Source organism: Macadamia integrifolia, chromosome 3, assembly GCF_013358625.1.
Source record: "Macadamia integrifolia cultivar HAES 741 chromosome 3, SCU_Mint_v3, whole genome shotgun sequence".
Lineage (NCBI taxonomy): Eukaryota > Viridiplantae > Streptophyta > Magnoliopsida > Proteales > Proteaceae > Macadamia > Macadamia integrifolia.
In genome coordinates this window covers 19016184-19036130 of record NC_056559.1, presented here as the reverse complement: position 1 = coordinate 19036130, position 19947 = coordinate 19016184, and the positions used below count along the sequence as shown (strand labels likewise).

General features: G+C 39.8%; 1 protein-coding gene across 1 annotated transcript; it reads left to right on the top strand.

The window, feature by feature from the left end:
* Window positions 1–14085: 14085 nt before the first annotated feature.
* LOC122074215 (uncharacterized mitochondrial protein AtMg00810-like) lies at window positions 14086–14759 on the top strand. Its single transcript, XM_042639066.1, has 2 exons — window positions 14086–14517; window positions 14724–14759. The coding sequence occupies exons 1-2, from the start codon at window positions 14086–14088 to the stop codon at window positions 14757–14759; spliced, it is 468 nt and encodes a 155-aa protein (XP_042495000.1).
* Window positions 14760–19947: the final 5188 nt, after the last annotated feature.

Below are 19947 nucleotides of genomic sequence, written 5' to 3'. Positions count from 1 at the left end.
ATACGTGCAAATTATATGAAAAGTAATCCCGTTAACTTAACAAACTCTAGTAATACTACTTATGAGAACGTTACAAGATTTGTGTCCAACCTGATACCAACCAATTTGCACATCGTCCGGCAGCTAATTTTCCTTACCATATGTATATATGTCCTTACCACTTGTCGATAGTAATTTTAGGTCTGCCCATACCTCTTCTGGAACCCTCTACTTACATTCGGTCATTTTTTCAAACTGAGGCTTATATAGCTCTCCATGGAATATAACCATACCACCTCAACTGGCTCTCACGGAGCTTGTCCTGAGTCAGTGCAACCCCCACTTAGTTTCTCATGCAATCATTCCTCAATTTATCCTTCTTGGTCTTACCGCATATCACACGTAACTTCATCATCTCTACTACACCCAGAGATGAGAATCCCACGTAACATCCTCATCTCTGGGTGTAGTAGAGATGAGGATGTTATAAGGGATGTGCATCAAGACCAGGAGGGATAAGTAACGAATATATTAATCAGAAAAAAAATGGGGGTCACACTGATTCTGTATAAGTTCGACAAGAGCAGGTTGAGGTGGTATAATCATTTTATAGGGAGACCTATGGATGACTTAGTTATTCTTGTATTTAAGTCATATTATGGTGTTTAACCATGTATGTGAATCATATTATATGGAATTGATTAATTTATTTAGTTATATCTCCTTTTGTTCCCTTTCAAGAAATGCTTGCGTTACCATTTTCGTATTAGCATGATTATAATAGGAATTATTTAGAGTATATTATTTATTTTATATCAGTTTGTAAGATTCATTTGCATATATTTTTTGATTATGTTAAATACTTGTTCTAATTTAAATTTGGATATTTGGCCACTATGTTTATAGTGTTAAAAAAAAAAATACTTTCTTGTGCATTTAAATTATGGAAAAATTAATGAGCATTCTCTCTATGATGCCCTTTTGTATTAGGTGACGTACTGGCTCTCAGTAATTACAGGCTCCATTATATTTCGTTCAAAACTTTTGTATAGATTGTATGTTTTCAATGAGAAAATTACAATTACGAGGAAAGTTCAACGGTATATTGACTTCCAGTATCATTTCGCTAGTTTTGACTCCAAAGAGGAAAATTTCCTAAGAAACTTCAATATGGTGAATTTTGGCCGAACTAATCTCATATTGATCAAATGCGTGTAGGTATAAGATCCCTGACGACTAAGAGGCATAAAACAAAAGAAGTCAATACGGAAACTTAAATTAAAGTGTGTTGAAATTGTATGTGTAATTGGTAAGAAACATATCTGGTGGGATTTTCAGCCGAGACAGATGTGGAGAGCTGAAAGAGTCCTTCGGCTAATTTCCAAAGCGTAAGTCTTCGAGTGTTCGGCTAATGTTGTAGAAGTTTCCCACCCAACAGAACCTGCATGCCCAAGATAATAAACTGGCCCGGAGGGTGACCTCAGGAAGAAGGCTCCGATGCCTAAGTCAGTATTCTGACAAAATTGGATGGGTGAGTAAGTAGAGCTTTGAGTGTTCTAAGTGTCAACAATAGCATTCGATACATAAACTTAAATCTAAATATGTTGAAATTGTATTAGCAATTGGTAATAGACACACCTATTGGGACTTTTAGTCGAGAGAGATGTGGAGAGATGAAAGCGTCATTCAGCTAATTTTCAAAGTGCTCGTCTTCAAGTGTTTGGCTAATGTTGATGAAATTTCTCGATCAATTAGAACCTGCAAACCACAGATGAAAAACTGGCCCAGAGGGTGACCCCAGGAAGAAGTCTCCGATGCCAAAGTCAGTATTTTGATAAAAAGAGAAGGGTGAGTAGGAAGAGCTCTGAGTGTTCTGAGTGTTATGATCCCTGACGACTACGAGCTACAAAATAAATAGAAGCCAACACATAAACTTAAATTTAAATATGTTGAAATCGTATGAGTAATTAGTAAGAGACATAGCAATTAGTAAGAGACATACCTGTTCGGATTTTTAGCACGTTCTGTTAATTTTCAAGGTGCTCGTCTTCGAGTGTTCGGCTAATGCTGATAAAGTTTCCCGCTCAATTAGAACCTGCAAACCATAGATAAGGAACTGGCCCGGAGGGTGACCCCAGGAGGAAGACTCCGATGCCTAAGTCAGTGTTCTAACAAAAATAGAAGGGTGAGTAGATAGAGCTCTGAGTGTTCTGAGTGTCTTACCGTAAAATTCTGTTTAAGTCTTCTTTTTATAGTGGTCGGTGGCTCTTCCCATTGGCTGGTTGTTTGCCATCCTTGCTGATATGCACTGCTGAGCTTTGGACTGTGCGATCACCATCTGAGCTGAGGTGGCAAATCTCATATATGATAAAGACACTCAATAACTTAAAAGAGCAGTAATTATATGAAAAATACTCACAGTTACTTAAAAATCGTGTAAATTATATGACAAGTAATCTAAGGAACTTAGGAAAGTCTAGCTAGAATACTTAAAAGAACATTGTAGGATTTCTATCAATTTGTATCTTGATATGAAATAGTTGAGTTAGAGACATTTTAGAACAAACTTGTTCTTCAAATTACCTATTGGAGGGACCAATATAAGAAATTAGTAAGAGAGCGGTAAGTATATACAGAATATTATAACAGAGGAATTGGGCGCCTAGCATAATGGAACAAATATTCTCACCCTTAAATGAGCGAAGTATATATCATACACTTGAAGTCTACCAATGATGTTGTAACACCCTAAACTGGAAGCAACTGTCCCTAGTGTTGTAGCCTAGTAGGTATAAGAAGGTTGACTACTCTGCTATGGATCCCTATATACAGTAGTGGGAGATAAGGAATTTGGCTAATTTATGGGCTATGGAAGGAGCATAAAAATAGCCAAAAATGAGTGGAACCAGTCCTATAATGGGTGGATTCGAGAACCTAAAGGTTAGGACAGCCAGTGGTGTAAAAATGGACAAGCTGGCGGGATACCCTACTGCCAACTGGCCAGCCGAACATGCAGGAAAAATTGAAAATTTTTACCGAGGCCCACATGCCTACACCCATATGCATCGCACTTACCCCAAATGTAGAGGTCATCATGATGACCAAATCCAAATTAATAATTTAATATTTGGTGGGGTTTATTAAAGGGAATTAAATTTTATATAATTTATGTTTTAAAAGTAGTTTTTAGAATTAAATTTTAGAACTAATTTGGTAGTTGGACTGGTTCAGCCAAACGAGCCTATGGACTGGGTATTGCGAAGATGGCATGCAAAGTTTGATCCATATGAGACCAAACTGGTCTCCACTATTCTTCAAGTTGTTGCCTTAAATTTATATCATTCACGAACAGAAGGGAGGGACTGGATTTCATGAGACACCCCATCCACTACTTCTCTTTCACGTCTTTTATTTCCCAACCGGGAAAGAAAGTCCATTCTCGTCTTCCTAGGCACCAGCCAACACGGTCTAGATGTTGAGAGTCACATCCTTGGCTCGGCTGTTTCTTCATTCCCATGGGTTTGTGGAACCAGACCTCTTGCATGACAAAAGTCTCTATTTGCTCGCAAAAGGAGTCCTCAGAGCTGCTCAAAGAGAGGACCAACTTTTCTTCTATTTAGAAAGGAAGCCAACAAGAAAGGAGGAAGCCAAGTATCAGGCAAGATCTAGTAAGGTCTGTTTACATCTGACAGGCAGTTGACTTAGTGGAGATCACATGGATGACCATGGTCAAACAAAGGGGTGCACACAGGTTTGGTTGGGCCAGGGGTTGTTTAAAACCCCAGCCCAAACCTAGGTCCCCTTAACTCAGACCAGGACCAGCAAAACCCGAGGTTATGCTGGGATATGTCAGCCCAGACCCAGCCTGGCCTTGATTGACCCTAATTGGGCTGAGCTGGGCCAGGTGACCCTAGCACAACCTAGTCCAGTATAGAGTATGATGTAATTATGTATAATTGCATTATATATATATATGGGAGAGTCTGAATCACACCTCTATAGGTGTATTTAGAACCTGGCACCTTCTTTTACTTTCCTTTGTCTTATTCTCAAAATATTCTCAAAGATAGGGGGTATAAAGGGTATTAAAAATAATATGAAACTGACGTCATTATGATAATGGCTTCCGGCAAGAAATCGCACATCTGGTAAGGTTTGTTATGTATGACAGGCAATTTAAGTTAAATTGTGAACTAAAGATTTGAGAATGATTTGACTTGTCAGTAATGACAAAGGTCATTTTTATTTATAAGAAGGTTAGAACCAAATAAGGAAAATAGGGTATCGCTAACTAAGTGTCCCTATCTACAAGAGTTACTATGGTAAAAAATAAATAACCAAAGTAAATAGTAAAACAAACTAGGGTCATCTCAACAGTTTCCTTATTGGAGATCATATGGATGACCAAGATCAAATATAGAGGTGCAACTGGGTTTGGTTGAGCCGGGTTGTTTAAAACCCCAGCCCAACCCTAGGTACCCTTAACTCAGACCAGGCCCAGCAAAGCCCAAGGTTATGCTGTAATATCTAAGCCCAGGCCCAGCCTGGCCTTGATTGACCCTAATTGGGCTAGGCTGGGCTGGGCCAAGTGACCCTAGCATAGCCTAGCCTAGTGATGTAATGATGTATAAGTGTCTTGTATATATATATATAGGATTGAGTGAAACCTCATCGATCAAGGGGTTTTGAGGTTTATCTTTTACTACACAAATCTTGGTTTTTAAGACATGGTTTTGGATTGTGTGAAACAATATATTATTGAAATCAACATTTCGAGCATGAAAATTTTGCCAATAACATCTATACAAGTCGATAGAACACGGTGGTCTTCTTTGCATTTTATAAAATGCACAAAGCTTTTAAGTGCATGAAGGGAGAGTTTTTCTATACATCGAGTATTCATGACCATGGGACAGTATTATGTGAAATGATGTTAGGCAATGCATAAAGCAAAACCAGCGTTGCTGAAATCTTACTCGTTTTTGTGCTTCCATATTTGCCTTGATAAGTGAATGATGGCAACACCTGCAATTGCTATGACTGTACCAATGCCAGTCTGTGTGGAGATCTTATTGCCTGAAAATTTTTGGACACTTCAGATAGAAAACAGAAGCAAGAATTGCGGAGAAATAGAAGCAGATTCTCATGATGAGTGCATGAAGTACCATTAAACCAAGTCAAAAAAATTTAACATTTACAAACTAACAGCTGATCTTTTGAAACAAAGGAGCTCAACAAGCTCAGTTTAAGAAACATATAACAAAAATATTGAAACTTTTGCTGCAAGCCACATTACATGACAGCAGGCCAGCCAGGAACCAGCAAAGAGCCTGTTGGATCAGTCAGGATCTAAAATTAACCTCCTCTGTCAGTAATAACCCTAGCTACCAAAGGACCCACATGCTTGCAGCTTGGGCCTTGTATATTTGGGCAGTGTATGGGCTGACCAATCCAAGTGCAGCCCATCAACACTACTATCTATATCATAACTTGTATAAAAGAGCCAGAAAACATTTATTAACTAAAAGAATCTGCAGCATTTCAAAACCTTTTAAGACGTATCAGAAATCAGAAGTGTACCTAAATTGTATAAAAGATTTGAATTGTGAGGATGCAAGAATTTGTAGTACCCCATTCATATCTAATCAGCTTACGAATTTTATAAATCAAAGTATTGCAGGGCACAAGTAATTACCAAATACCACAATGGAGAACCCTATAACAAACACTCTCTTCAACACATTTCCAACAGCATGTGTAAGTGGAGAAACCCGTTCTAAAGTGTTAGTAGCAAGCTGCAGCACAAATTTTGTAAATTAGAAAATCATTGAGAACTGGATAAATAGAGGAACATATATCAGAGAATATATTTTAACATTGGTTAGTCATCAAACAACTTTATATCATAACTTATTCAAGGTTCTAGGTTAATAGAATCAACATCCTTCCCCAAAGATAAAGGAACTAATTAAGAAACCGCTGAAGGAGTTAAACTTGATGCAGTTGGGTGTCAGATTACTTTGGATAACTTTTGAAATTTGGTTGCTTATTTATTTTCTTTGCTTTTAGAGTAGGGTGTCGGGCAAGTTAGTAGGGAATAGGGAGATTCAATTTAGGTTTTATTTCCACTGTTAAAGTTAGATTCTTATTTAGAGTTGGATTCCATATTTGTTTCAGTCTGAGAATAGGAAAATAGGTTATCTTTAAGTCTTTAAATAGAGTTATTGTACCTAACGAAGAGACTTGAATTGATTGAAATTGAATGAGTATTTTGGGTGAAACCATGGCTGCCGTGCATGCTCCCCTCCTCTCTTTCCCTTTATTTCGTCTTCTTTCTTTTCCACTTTTATTCCATATTTTCTATCACTGTTCTTCTGCCTAGCTACAAAGGAGTTGATCAGTCTCTACCGTTAGTGATTCGTTTGGTCTGATATTCTGGGCACCGTTTGCCCTTCCATAGGCGACTCAAACCCTCGAGTTTCTCCTCCCAATTCCTTCCCTGTAGTGACCTGCCCCTCTACAAATCAACCTGGTTGCTACAGTACCGCCCAAGTTCAGGATTTTCTTTTCAGCTTCTGGGATGGACAATTGACTGCTTGTTGGCTAAAATCAGTAGATCTTGGAGTTGCGATCCTACGCCTGAAGTTTCAGTCCCATCGGATCCCAATTGAAGGAGTTATCCAAATCTGAAGGATCACTGGACTTCGGGCCCTGTTCTTCTTGGCCGAAGGTTAAAGACAACCTCATTGAAGTGGGTTTTATTTTCTTTTCTTCTTTTACTTTCCAGAAATACCCCTCTTTTACTTTTATTCTCCATCTTCCCTTATTCTATTTTCATTCCAAATCTACCCCTTCTTCCACTCACATTACAATCCACATTCTATTTCTTTTTTGATCTAAAGTTTTAGTAAGTTGCAATTCTACCATTCCTTATTAGAAGCTTCAACTTATCTACAGAACTACCATTCTCTCTTAATATTTGGTTATGAAATTTGTGCTATTTTTTAATTAAGTGGGCCCTAAGTGATCCGATTCCGGTGTTTGAAACCCAGACCCACTCCAAAACAATAACAATCTGAGAATTGCAGTGACTTCGTTACATCAGGTTGAAACCAAACAACATAAAGAAATGATTTACTAGCCACAGAGGAAATGAAGATACCGTGATTAAGTTTTGGCCAAGTAGAAGGTATAGGTACATTCCACTTTCTAAATAATGAAGGTGAAATTACGGATATTACCTGATTGTACAGATGGTAAAACATCCCAATACAGAACAGATCTGATAGAAATCTTAAGAGACCCACTTCAGCAATTTGCATTCTTAAAACCATATTGGACCAGCTGAGGCCCCTCTATCTGAAAGTACATCCAAACAACCTATAGTTTAGATACATCGAGGAAAGAAAAAGTTAACTTTCAAGCAAGCATTGAGTTTAGTACAATTACAAGTATTGCTGGTGGAATGCAAACGAGGAGAGCAGTTATTGAAGTATAAGCATACACATTTGTACTGTCCGTTCCAGTCTGCAAAAGTACAAAATACTGAGATGACAAGAAGCAGAAAGCAGAAACAAGAAATAGACTGTGCATCAAGTATGCATTCTGATACACATTCTGTTTGATAATAGAGAAATGAGGAACACACATTCTGTGCCTTCATGAGAAAATAGATGCAGCAATATCTGCATGTATACCCCTTGTTCAAGTACATATGTTGTATATCTCATGTATTTATGCACATAATAGGTAAGCCTGTATGACTATGAATGGTAAAAGGAGCAGCAATATGTGCATTCAAGAATGACATGCAAGATCTCCAGAGGACCAAAGATACTGCATTCTGTATTGCAGGACATCCTAGAACATCCCTTCCACATCATTTATCAAAAAGTCAATTATTAAAGACATTGGACAACGGTTGTTCAGTTCGATATTTTTTTACACATAAATTCAATGGATACATCTGAATCATATCAAATAAAATTTATGATTCAACATTTCCTTTTCGTAAGTTTCATATAAGGATCACGTGCTTTTGAGACAGCAGAACAGACTAGAGAGAGCGTAAAGGTTCTTAAACTTCTTCAATCTCTTGGATCAAATGGTGATAATGTACAAAAACTGGAAACATGAAGCTAGATTTACTTTATACATTATAAGGTTATATCAGCAAGCTTAGGTAGCAAAAGTAACATAACTTAATCAAGCTTCATCAAAAATTAATACCTGACTAGTTAGCAATCTAAGTGTAATGGCTTGATGATGGTTCTTATTTTCGGTTGACTGAGACAACTCGGTTTCGCAAGTTTCAACACTACCAAGGGGGATTTTGCCAAAAATTTACAGTTTTTTGCTATATCACTTGATTTCTTCTTAACTTTTGGGCATTCTTCTACTCATTCAACCTTCTACAGCTTGAATTTGCATGATTGGAGATTGAAAGCAATGGTTTTTCCCCCCAAATCTAACTTATAGAATAAAATGGCACAATATATTGTTAGAGTTATGTGACAAGGGTAGTTTAGGAACTGGTTTATTTCCATGTTATCTTATATTGTAATTTTCATTTTTTCCTTTACCTCCTAGGGAAGTGTATGTAATTTCTCTAATATAATTTGTAATCCAACATAGGTGGGAAGAGCTCTCTCTCCTCTCTCCCATATGATGGCAACCATTCTCTCTTTTCTCTTTCTTTCACCTTCTCCTCTCTTCTCTCTTACCTTGATCCTTACTCATTTCAACTTGGTATCAAAGCTTTGGATAGAGTCTGAAGATCTCCCCTTCAATCTCACCTTCTAGCAAGCATAGACAGTGAAGATCTTCACTTCCCAAACTACTCACAGAACCATTGATGAGTATGAAACACAGTTAAGGCTTGGAGTGGTCTCACCTTCTCCTTTCTCCTCCTCTCTTCGTGGTGGTTGTTCTCTCATTTTTTCACTTTCAGTTCTTAAGAATGAGTTCGTAAAAACACCATTAAATAGGGTAACAAAAGCCCCAATCCCGTGCATGTTCTAACTGCCCGGTTCAGAATGGAATCAACTCTGGCAGACTGATTCATTCTCAATCAAGAGGCCATAACCCTCTTTGTATAACTCTGATTTGACTGATTCTTCTTGATTATGAAAGTAGACTCATAAATCTACAACTTTTCCAGAATAAGCCTTCCACCATTTCAGCTCGGAAGATGCTCAAAACTCCATCCCAAGTCATTTGACCCAAATCTGTGCCGACCGGCACTAAATCAAAGAAAACCGACTTCAAATGAACATTGGCTGACTTCGGCTGAGCCCAAAACCACGTGAGGTGACTATCGGCCAATGTCAATTGAGCCTCGTTGGGTGCCGGCATAGTTGTCACGGCGTCAAATCGATCCAAGGCGGTGGAGGGGTGGCTAATCAATTTGGCGATGAATCGCCCGTTATGGCGTTGCCATGGCGGTCAAATCGCCCATGTGTCATTTTATATTTTCCCTATTTTCTAAAATTATTTAGTATGCTACTTTTTTATTTTCCCTATTTTTTAAAGTTATTTAGCATGCTATAACCCTACAATATACAAGTTGTAAGGATATAAACACTTTATAAAACAGAGTATATAAGATTATTAGTTAACCAATAAGGCAACAACATATTAACATTAACTAATTATATATTTCTATTTATGCTGTTATGAAACATAGAAGAAGGAACAGAGAAGGAGAAGAACTGAAGAAGAAGAAGGAGAAAGAGAAGCAGAGAAGAAGAAGAATCAGAATTCAGAAGCAGAAGACGAAGGAGGAGAGACCTGAGAAGGAGAGAAGATGAGAAGAAGGAACAGAGAAGGAGAAGAACTGAAGAAGAACAAGAAGAAGAAGAAGAATCAGAAGTAAAAGTAGAAGATGTAGAAGGAGGAGAGAAGAAGAGAAGAAGGAATAGAGAAGGAGAAGAACTGAAGCAGAAGAAGGACAAAGAGAAGCAGAAGACGAAGGAGGAGAGAACGGGAGAAGAAGAGAAGAGAACTAGAACATGGCAGAGAAGGAGGAGAGAAGGACTGAAGAAGAAGAAGAAGAAAGAGAAGCAGAGAAGAAGAAGATGAAGAAGACGAAGAAGGAGAAGGAGAAAGACGTCACAGGCCCTTACCTTGGTCTTGCTGCCAGAGAAGGAGAAGGACGCCACTCGCAGGCGGAAGGCTTCGAGGGTTCAGGTTCACTGCCAAAGAAGGAGAAGGACATCACTCGTAGGTGGAAGGCTTCGAGGGTTCATTGCTGGAGAAGGAGAAGGACGTCACTCGTAGGCTGAAGGCTTCGAGGGTTCACTACCAGAGAAGGAGAAGGACGTCACTCGCAGGCCGCAGCCTCGCAGGAGGAAGGCTTCGAGGCTGACTTTCGAGGGTTCACTGTTCATTCTTCAATTTGAGAAATTGAGAGTTGAGACAACTAGTCGATTGGGTTTTGTTCTCTTTTCTATTTCACCTACCAATAAAAATACAAGAAAGAGAATATTCAACATTGTTAAGAAGTAAAAAAAAAAAAATCCAATACAAAAAACGATCGATTAGTATATCAGGCATGCAATGGCGTCCATGGCGCTGCCATGGAGATGCCTATACGACCATGGCGGCCGCCATATGTGACTCCCATAAATCGTAGCACTGTCATGCCTTGGTATTTTCCCCAGGATGCCAAATCGCTGCCTAGGCGATGCCATGACAACTATGGGTGTCGGACAGAGAGCAACTCATGTCGGCCTTTGTCAATACCCGAGAGCACTTATTTGCTTTAATTGTTTTTAGTCTGTCCACTAAAACGGTAATATCTTCCTCATCCGAACTCTGATTGATCCAATTCTTTTCTAATGGAAGACGACTCAAATGTTTACCTTTTCATGAAGACATCAACAACACATGTCTTATCTATGGGCCCCGAACTTGAGCTTAAATCTGACTGATGTGCAGCGACAACTACCTAAAGCATACATGCTATGTCGAAAGATCAGGCCATAACTTTCTACCCCAACATCAGATTGACTTGATTCAAATTGTGCTGGAAAGCTCTCTCAAAGCTTATAATTTCTTAAAATTAAGCTCATGCATATTATAACTGGAAGACATCCCGATGCAGTTATGCACCCGTGGAGCGACCCATACCCATCTGGGTATCCAAACAGAGATGAACTAGATCCATATTGAGTCCTTGGTCTAGTAGGATTTTAGGAACTTTTATTTATTTATGAATATTATGAGAATCTTCTATTTTTGTCTTTATTTCAAAAGTGCTAGGATACGTAAGACATAGCTAGAGTTTGTTTGGAATTTCTTTTTCCTTTTAGGATTTATTTTCATGTTAGAGTTTTTTAATTTCCTAGTTATATGCTTTAACCGATTGAGAAGGGAGATTGAAGAATGAAGTTATGTGTTGAATATTGTGGTGTGTACCTGCGGGCTGTGTGTGTGTGATTCTCTTCCCCCCCCCTCTTCTTGTACGAATCATCTCTCTCCCTGCAACTCTAAGTTCCATCTCAGGTATTCTTTCCTTTCCCCTACCGGCCCTCCATCAACTTGGTATCAGAGCCAAAGGATCCACTCCTTCGTCCTCTTTTCCTTCCCATCACCCCCCATTGTCTATTCTGATTTCTATCAAGACTGAGAACAGCCCAAAAAATAAAGGTCTTCGTTTCACCATCAGAGAAATCAAACTAGAACCCTGACCCTTCCTTCGATTCCCTCCAAATCAACCTCCACTGAGCTCTTTCTTACCCCAAAATCTCAATTGAAACACCCTCTCTAGGGTTCTGCCAAAAAAAGAGGAAGAAGAAGAAGAGAGACAAGGAGAGAAAAGAACAGAGGAGAGTGAGAGGGATAGAACTCATACCTGGTTTTGCACCTTCCCGCTGCAAGCCATTGGTTTCCCCTCGCATCAGTACCGCCTTCGAAGTCCCAGATATCACCATTGGTCATCACCACTTTGTGCTGGTTTCCTCTGGCTCGATAGAAGAATCCCAAGGGGAAACCCCCTCTGCTGATTCAGTCTCCAAGAAGTGCTTCTCCTTCTTTCTGTCACTTACGATACCCCTCCCTTAATTTCCTTTTTCTTTTTATCTCTTATCTTCCATTATTATCCCTCTCTTCCCATCCTAGATACCCCTCCCCTAATTTCCTTTTTCTTTTTATCTCTTATCTTCCATTATTACCCCTCTCTTCCCATCCTATTCTAAGTACTCGTTTTTTAAGCTTGCTTCCAAGTATACCCCTATCCCATAAGTGCTAAATATATATGGAGGATTATATCTGAACTTCACTATTCACACTTCTACCATTCTCATCTAAAGTTCCATTTAATTACAGTCTTGCCATAGCTTGCTCAATTTCAATATATTTACAAATCTGCCACTTTCTTATAAATTGAGCATTTGTGGATTAGAGGGTCCATAATTGATCCAAACATGGAATCTTTTGTGTTCAAATTCAGAATGTGATTGCCCAATGGAAAGCTTGGTAATTTGTTGATTGATGCAAAGGGACATGTTGGAATAGGGATTAGTGTGCCGTAGGGGCACATTAGGGTTTTTCCCCCTCCACCGACCCTATTTAGAGTGGGGTGGCTGGATGGGGAGGTATAATTGTGAACACTTTATTTGTTTTGTTTTGTACTCCTATCATGACTCTATCATGATGGTCATAACTCCTATCATGACTCTATCATGATTTTATATTATAAATAAAGGACTTGTGTGATCAATTGAAGACATACAAGTATTATACCATTTTTCCTTTTAACATGGTATCAGAGCCTAATTTCTGATCTAGGTTTTCAGGTTCTAAGCCCCTTCTCCTTCAAAGAATCACAAACCTTCACTTTCCCTTCCATTACCTTTGTTAGCCTCCATCTTATCCTACCTTTGTCCCATTAACCACCATAGGGTAGCACTAATGAGGTGATTCCTATGAATCTAGTGGCTGTCCTATACCCTACCTTATGAACTAAAACATCAAAAACCCTTGCAAGAAAACTTGGGTCCTTCACCCTTTGCGATTTTTTATTCTTCTATTTTATGGAGTGTGGTTTCTTCCTCTTTAAGGAACACATCTCTACCTCTTGAAGATCAAGTACAGCTACCTGGAAGGACTCATCATTATCCACAAGATCAAGACCTGCACAAATCGATTTGTGCAAAAAAAGTGTTTTCCTTTAAAACCCTGACAAAATCGATTTTTGGGACTCCCTCATCAGAATTGGCTGAATTTTTTATAAGACCATCATCACCTCAGGATCCCCATGCTCCACAAGATAGTGAAAGGGCATAACCTATTGTTCCAACTTAGAGGGAGATGACTCCAGTTCAGAGAACCATTGGTGAATTCCAAAGACAAATTAATGACTCCACTCTTCAAGTTTATAGTAGGAGACACACCAGAAATAAGCAACTTCAGAATCACCACTACTACAACACCTGCAGACATCCCTTCGCAGCCTTGGATCCAGACCCGACTGAGCCTCATATTTCAGGTATAATCTCTCCCTCTGATGAACCTATTTCCCTCAGAAAAGGCATTAGACCTGTACTCAACACCCTTATCTCATGTTGTTTCACATGATTCCCTTTCTCCCTCCTATCGTGCCTTTGTGTCTTCTCTTTCATCTACTTGTGCCCCTATGAATTGGCAAGAAGCTCTTGTAGGAAAAAAAAGGAAGGCCACAATGGAGGAAGAAATGGATGCCTTAAAAAGGAATGATATATGGGAACTTGTGAGTCTTCCACCTGGGAAGATACCTGTTGGCTGTAAATGGATATTTGTGGTAAAACAGAAGATCGATGGTTCTATTGACAGATACAAGGCAAGGCTTGTGGCTAAAGGGTTCACTCAGACTTATGGAATCGACTACCATGAGACATTTGCACCAGTTGCCAAGTTGACCTCTATGCTGTGAACCTAGAATGGGAACTCCAACAACTTGATATAAAGAATGTTTTCCTCCATGGAGAGCTTGATGAGGAAGTTTATATAGAACTCCCACCAAGTTTCTCCAGCACAAGAACTCAAGGCAAGGTATGTAAGCTGAAGCATACTCTCTATGGCTTTAAGCAATCACCTAGAGCGTGGTTTAAAAGATTTCACAAGGCTATGACATCTGTGGATTATAACCAGAGTAATGCTAACGACACATTGTTCATAAAGAGGTCTGGTGAAAAAGTTACTATACTCATTGTCTATGTGGATGACATCGTGGTTATAAGAAATGATAGCATTGAGATCGACCATCTCAAGGGTTTTCTGGGCAATGAATTTGAGATAAAGGGTCTTGGAAAGTTAAGATACTTTCTTGGAATTGAAATTACCAGGTCCTCAAAAGGCATCTTTCTCTATCAAAGGAAGTACATCCTTAATCTGTTGTTCGAGATAGGTATGTTGGGTTGTCATCCTTCTGATATTCCTATGGAAGCTAGTAACCATCTCAAGGAAAAGGAGGGTGAACCAGTTGACAAAGGCCGCTACCAACAGTTGATAGGAAAATTGATATATCTCTCACATACACGATCTGACATTGTTGTGGCTGTAAGTTTGGTCAGTCAATTTATGCATGATCCCTATTTCTCTTATATGGAAGTTGTTATGTGTATCTTACGATACTTGAAGTCAGCTCTAGGAAAAGGGATCCTCTTATCTCTTTATGATCACCTCTAAGTTAAAGCTTAGACAGATGTTGATTAGGCTGGTTCACCTGACAGAAAGTCTATCTCTGTTTAATTGTACCTTTGTAGGAGAGAATCTTGTCACTTGGCGCAGCAAAAAGCTGAATGTGGTGGTTAGATCTAGTGCTAAAGCAGAATTTTGTGCCATGGCACAAGGGATTTGTTACTATGGTTATGTACACTATTGGATGATATTGGTGTACATGTTCGTCTTCTTATGATGCTTTACTGTGATAACTGTTAAATTGGGAAATTGAGCTTATGTCTCATAAAGACGAGCCCTCTTTATTTATAATAGAGAGAGAGGAATATTCTATAGAATATTACAAGACCCTAGACCATAACTCTAATGGACTTAAGAACCTATTTGGTAGAACTCTAGAATACCCATAAAGCCATTATTTCAACACTCCCCCTCAAGTTGGTACATACATATCAAACATGCTCAACTTGCTAACAATAGGGCTAAACAACTTACTACTGAGATTCTTAGTAAAGATATCAGCTAACTGAGCCTCAGAAGCTACAAACGGAATACATATGATACCCCGCTCCAGCTTCTCTTTGATTAAGTGACAGTCAATCACTACAAGCTTCATGTGGTCATGCTGAACTGGATTGTGAGCTATGTTGATCGCGGACTTATTGTCACAATATAGTAGCATCGATAAGCTGATAGACACACAATCCTGAAGAAGACCCTGAAGCCATAGTAGTTCACATGGGATTGTAAGTGTGTGAAGTCCGTTTGGATTTATGATGTTGTTAAATCTGGGCTCATTCTATAAATACAGCCCTTATGTAACGTTTTTTGAATCAGAATGTTCAATATCAAGTTCACTTGTGTTTTTGGTATCAGAGCCGTGGCTTTCTAAAGTTCTTCATTTCTACTCCTTCTCTTCTATAGGGTAAGGCCTATCTCAGCCGAGATCTGAGCTTAGTTTTCCTCCATCTCATGGGTTTAATACCATGTTGCCTAGATCTCTAAGCTCTCGCCCATCTACTAGTTCTAGTGATATGCCTCCACCCATCACTCTAAATTCCACCTCCGCCACAAAGATTATTTTATGAAATCAATTATGTCCCAGATAAAGAACAAATTCATCCCACAAATTTCCCCATGCTTAATCCTTACACTATCTTCCCCAAGGCTCCATCATCTTCCAACCGCATGCAATTTAGTTTTCCCAAACCACTAGAGTCCTTTGCCCTTCTCCCTTTGCACCTTCTAGAAGACGAACAGCTCCATAAAGTTCCAATTCTAGCTTTTTCAACAGAAGGCTTACCAATCTATGAATTTAGCTCTCCCACTAGTCACACATTTTGATATCTGTGAATGCCCAGATTGCTTAACATCAGACCCAGACGATGATGATTGGTCCTGCAGACGGAAGAAGAAGTCTTGTCGAGATCAAGACCCTTTATGGGCTCAATATCAAGACGGATGTCCAAATGTCGGTCCTTTAGTAAAGATCCTGGTAAATACCAATTCATAGTGAACTATGTCACCCATAAACCATGTCCTCTTGGTTGCTATTCTACACCCCCAGATCTACCTCCTGATCCTCCAACTACAGCATGTCGGCCACCCCAGGTACCTTGGCAAGATGACATGTCAGCATCCCCACAGCAGGGCACGCTAACACCTACTTCCAAGCTAGTTCCATGTTTTATATATCAACAGACCCCTGGACAGCTTCTCGAAACTTGCTCCGCCATGTAATAAGATTACCTCCTACCATAATATAATATCCAGAAGTAGATCTCCAATCATCAGGACAGCCAGCCCAATCGGCATCAATGAATGCCTTCACACGCAAATGGCTATGACGAGAGAATAGATTACCTTGTCCAGGCGCTGACTTCAAGTATCTTAAGATGCGATATGCAGCCTCCAATAAGTGAAGTGTGGATCATGCATATATTAGCTCACCAGGCTAACTGCGAATGCAATGTCAGGGTCAGTATGAGATAAGTAGATGAGACGAGCAACTAGCCTCTGACAACTGCCCTTGTCCACTGGTTCTCCACTTCTCTCCTTGAGGTGAGAATTAGGCTCTAATGGAGTATCAGCAAACTTGCATCCAAGTAACCTTATTTCAGAGAGGTCAAGAGTATACTTTCTCTGAGATAGAAAGATACCTTGAGCCAAATAGGCTACTTCTATACCCAAAAAATATCTGAGCTTCCCCAGTCCTTCATCTCGAACTCGGTTCCCAAGTAAGCTTTGAGATGAGCAATCTCACGTGTCACTGCCAGTAATCACTATGTCATCCACATATACTATAAGAATAGTAATGTGCTCCCCTGACTTCTTGATGAATTGAGTATGATCAGCATTACTTTGTCTGTAACCTATGGCAATCACTGCCGTGTGGAATCGTCCAAACCAAGGTCGTGGGGACTGCTTCAATCCATATAATGCCCGATTTAATTGCAAACCTTGCCCTGAGTCTGCTGAGTAGAAAAACCATTAGGCACATCCATATATACCTCCTCTTCCAACTCACCATGAAGAAAGGCATTCTTCACATCGAGTTGTTATAGATCCCAGCCACAGTTGATAGCACATGATATGATGACCCTCACAGTGTTCATTTTCGCCACTGGTGCAAAAGTTTCCTGATAGTCTATGCCATATGTCTGAGTGAACCCTCTTGTAACCAATCTAGCCTTATACCTATCCACAAAGCCATCTGCAGATTGTTTCACAATGAAGATCCATTTGCAGCCAACTGTTTTCTTCCCCGATGGAAGTTAAACAAGCTCCTATGTTTTTCTCTCCTCAAGTGCCATCATTTCCTCATGCATTGCTTCTTTCCCCTTTGGATCAATAAGAGCTTCCTGCCAGTTATGGGGAACAAAAATAGAAGCCAAGGAGGAAACAAAGGAATAGAAAGAGACAAACACTTATAGGAGACAACATTAGAAATAGGATGTTTAGTACATTCCCGTTGAGGTTTACGAACAACTATAGATAAATCAAAGGATGGACCAGTAGGAAGGACTTACCAGCACTAGGACTTAGTTCTGGAGCATGCGATTGGCTTAGTGTAGTGATGGTAGGATGGGTTTGCTTACGACGACGACGCTCAAACACCTGAGTGGATATGGTTAGCTGTTCTCCCTTGGATGGAATAGTTGGTTCCCCCTGGGCTGAAATCGTCGACTGCTCCCCTTGGGCTGAAATATACTCTGGTTCCCCCTGGGCAGAAATAGGTCCCAATTGTTTCTGACTTGTGACTCCTTCCAAGTAACCATCATCTACTGAGGTCCACTTCCAATGGAGCAATTAGTGGCACAATTTCCACTCTAGGAAACTCCCCCTGAAGAGGTGCAGGATAGTAGGCAGTGGATTCATGGAACACCACATACATGATCAGATAATACTTCATCGTGGGAGGATGATAACATCGGTACCCCTTTTGAGTAGGAGAGTACCAAAGAAAGATGTAATAAAGACCCCCAGGATCAAACTTCTCATATTGCTGATGATTTCTTGTAAAAGTGACACATCCAAACACTTAGGGAGGTACAACAAAGGAAGTAGAACCTATAAGGACCTCAACAGGATAAGGAGTTCCCAATACCCAAGATGGCAGGCGATTTATCAAATAAGATGCAGATAACCCTGCATCACTCTAATATTGTGGTGGAACATGTGTCTCAAACATCAAGCACCGAGCAACCTCCGACAAGTGACAATTCTTCCTCTCTATTACTCCATTCTGAGCATCCGTGTTCACACAACTAGTTTGGCATATAATGCCCTGATTAGCTAAATACACCTAAAATTCCCCATCAGTGTACTTAGTGCCATTGTAAGTCCGAAGTATCCAAATCTTAGCATCAAATTGAGTCTGAACCATCTTATGAAACTGTTTAAAACAAGAAAAGGCATCACTCTTTTGACGCAGTAGATACACCCAAATAGTACAACTAAAGCAGTCAATAAATGTCAAAAACCATCGATGTCCAGTAATAGAGACATGACGGGATGGTCCCTACACATCAGAATGGATCAAAGTAAATGGAATTAAACTTTTATTATCAGAAATCAGAAATAGGATAAATAGATCTAGTTTGCTTGGCAAAAATACAAGCATCACAAAAGAAATTGTTTGGATTACACTTGCGAAATAAATTAGGTAATAACTTGGCCAAAATTCCTAATGGTGGGTGACCCAAGCGACGATGCCATTGGTAGAGACTATGCAAGGCAAAAGTAGATGCAGTTGGAACTGTGTGCTAAGAGGTCAATGCAGTAGGAGACCAATCAAGCAAATACAACCCATCCACCACTTTACCACTGTCAATCATATGATTCGTTACCAGGTCTTGAAAAAGACAATGGGTAGGAAAGAATGTTACTCTGCAATTAAGATCTCTAGTAATGCTACTAATAGAAAGAAGATTAGTAGTAAACTTTGGGACATGCAAAACAAAAGACAAGGATATTAATGGATTGGGAGAGATGGAACCCTTTCCAGAGATAGGGGAAAGAGATCCATCTGCCACCCAGACATTTTGGTTACTTGACAGAGGAGAGTAAGCATCAAAGTGTCTAGGAGACCCTGTCATATGGTCAGTGGCCCCTGAATGGATAATCCAAGAAGGGGATTCAATCGATGCACAATGGCCACCAAATAGAATACTTGTGTATGGTGCAGGATGAAACTAGCAGAGAAGTAGCTGAGGCCGAAAAGGATAAAGCGGTGTCAAGCTTGGCCACCAGTTGCCGTAAAGCCTATAGAACTTTATTGGAGATAGAGGAATCCATGGAAGTGTCCTCAAAAGCCTAATTCGCGACAGTATTGGACCTTCCTTGTCCACGACTACGAGCATTGGCTGCTTTACCGTGTAACTTCCAGTGCCTATCCCTGGTGTGACATCCCTTTCCACAGTAATCACACTTGACAGCCTCCTTCTCTGTGAATCTAGGTGGAGTTTCCCCAGTCTGATTCCCTGAATTAGAGTGGAGAGTGAAGCGATCCTGTGTAGTAGGGTAAAGCATAGCAGTACGACAAGTGTCCTTAGTTTGAATAAGGGCATAAGCTTGTTCCAGGGTGGGAAACGGATCCCTACTCAGTTTGAGTGTTAGGCTAATGTTGCTGAAGTTTCCCAGCCTCAATAGAACCTGCAAACCACAGATAAGAACTGGCCCGGAGGGTGACCCCGGGAAGAAAGTTCCGATGCCTGAGTCAGCATTCTTATAAAAATAGGAGGGCGAGTAGACAGAGCTCTGAGTGTTATGATCCCTGATGACTATGAGCCACAAAATAAAATAAGTCCT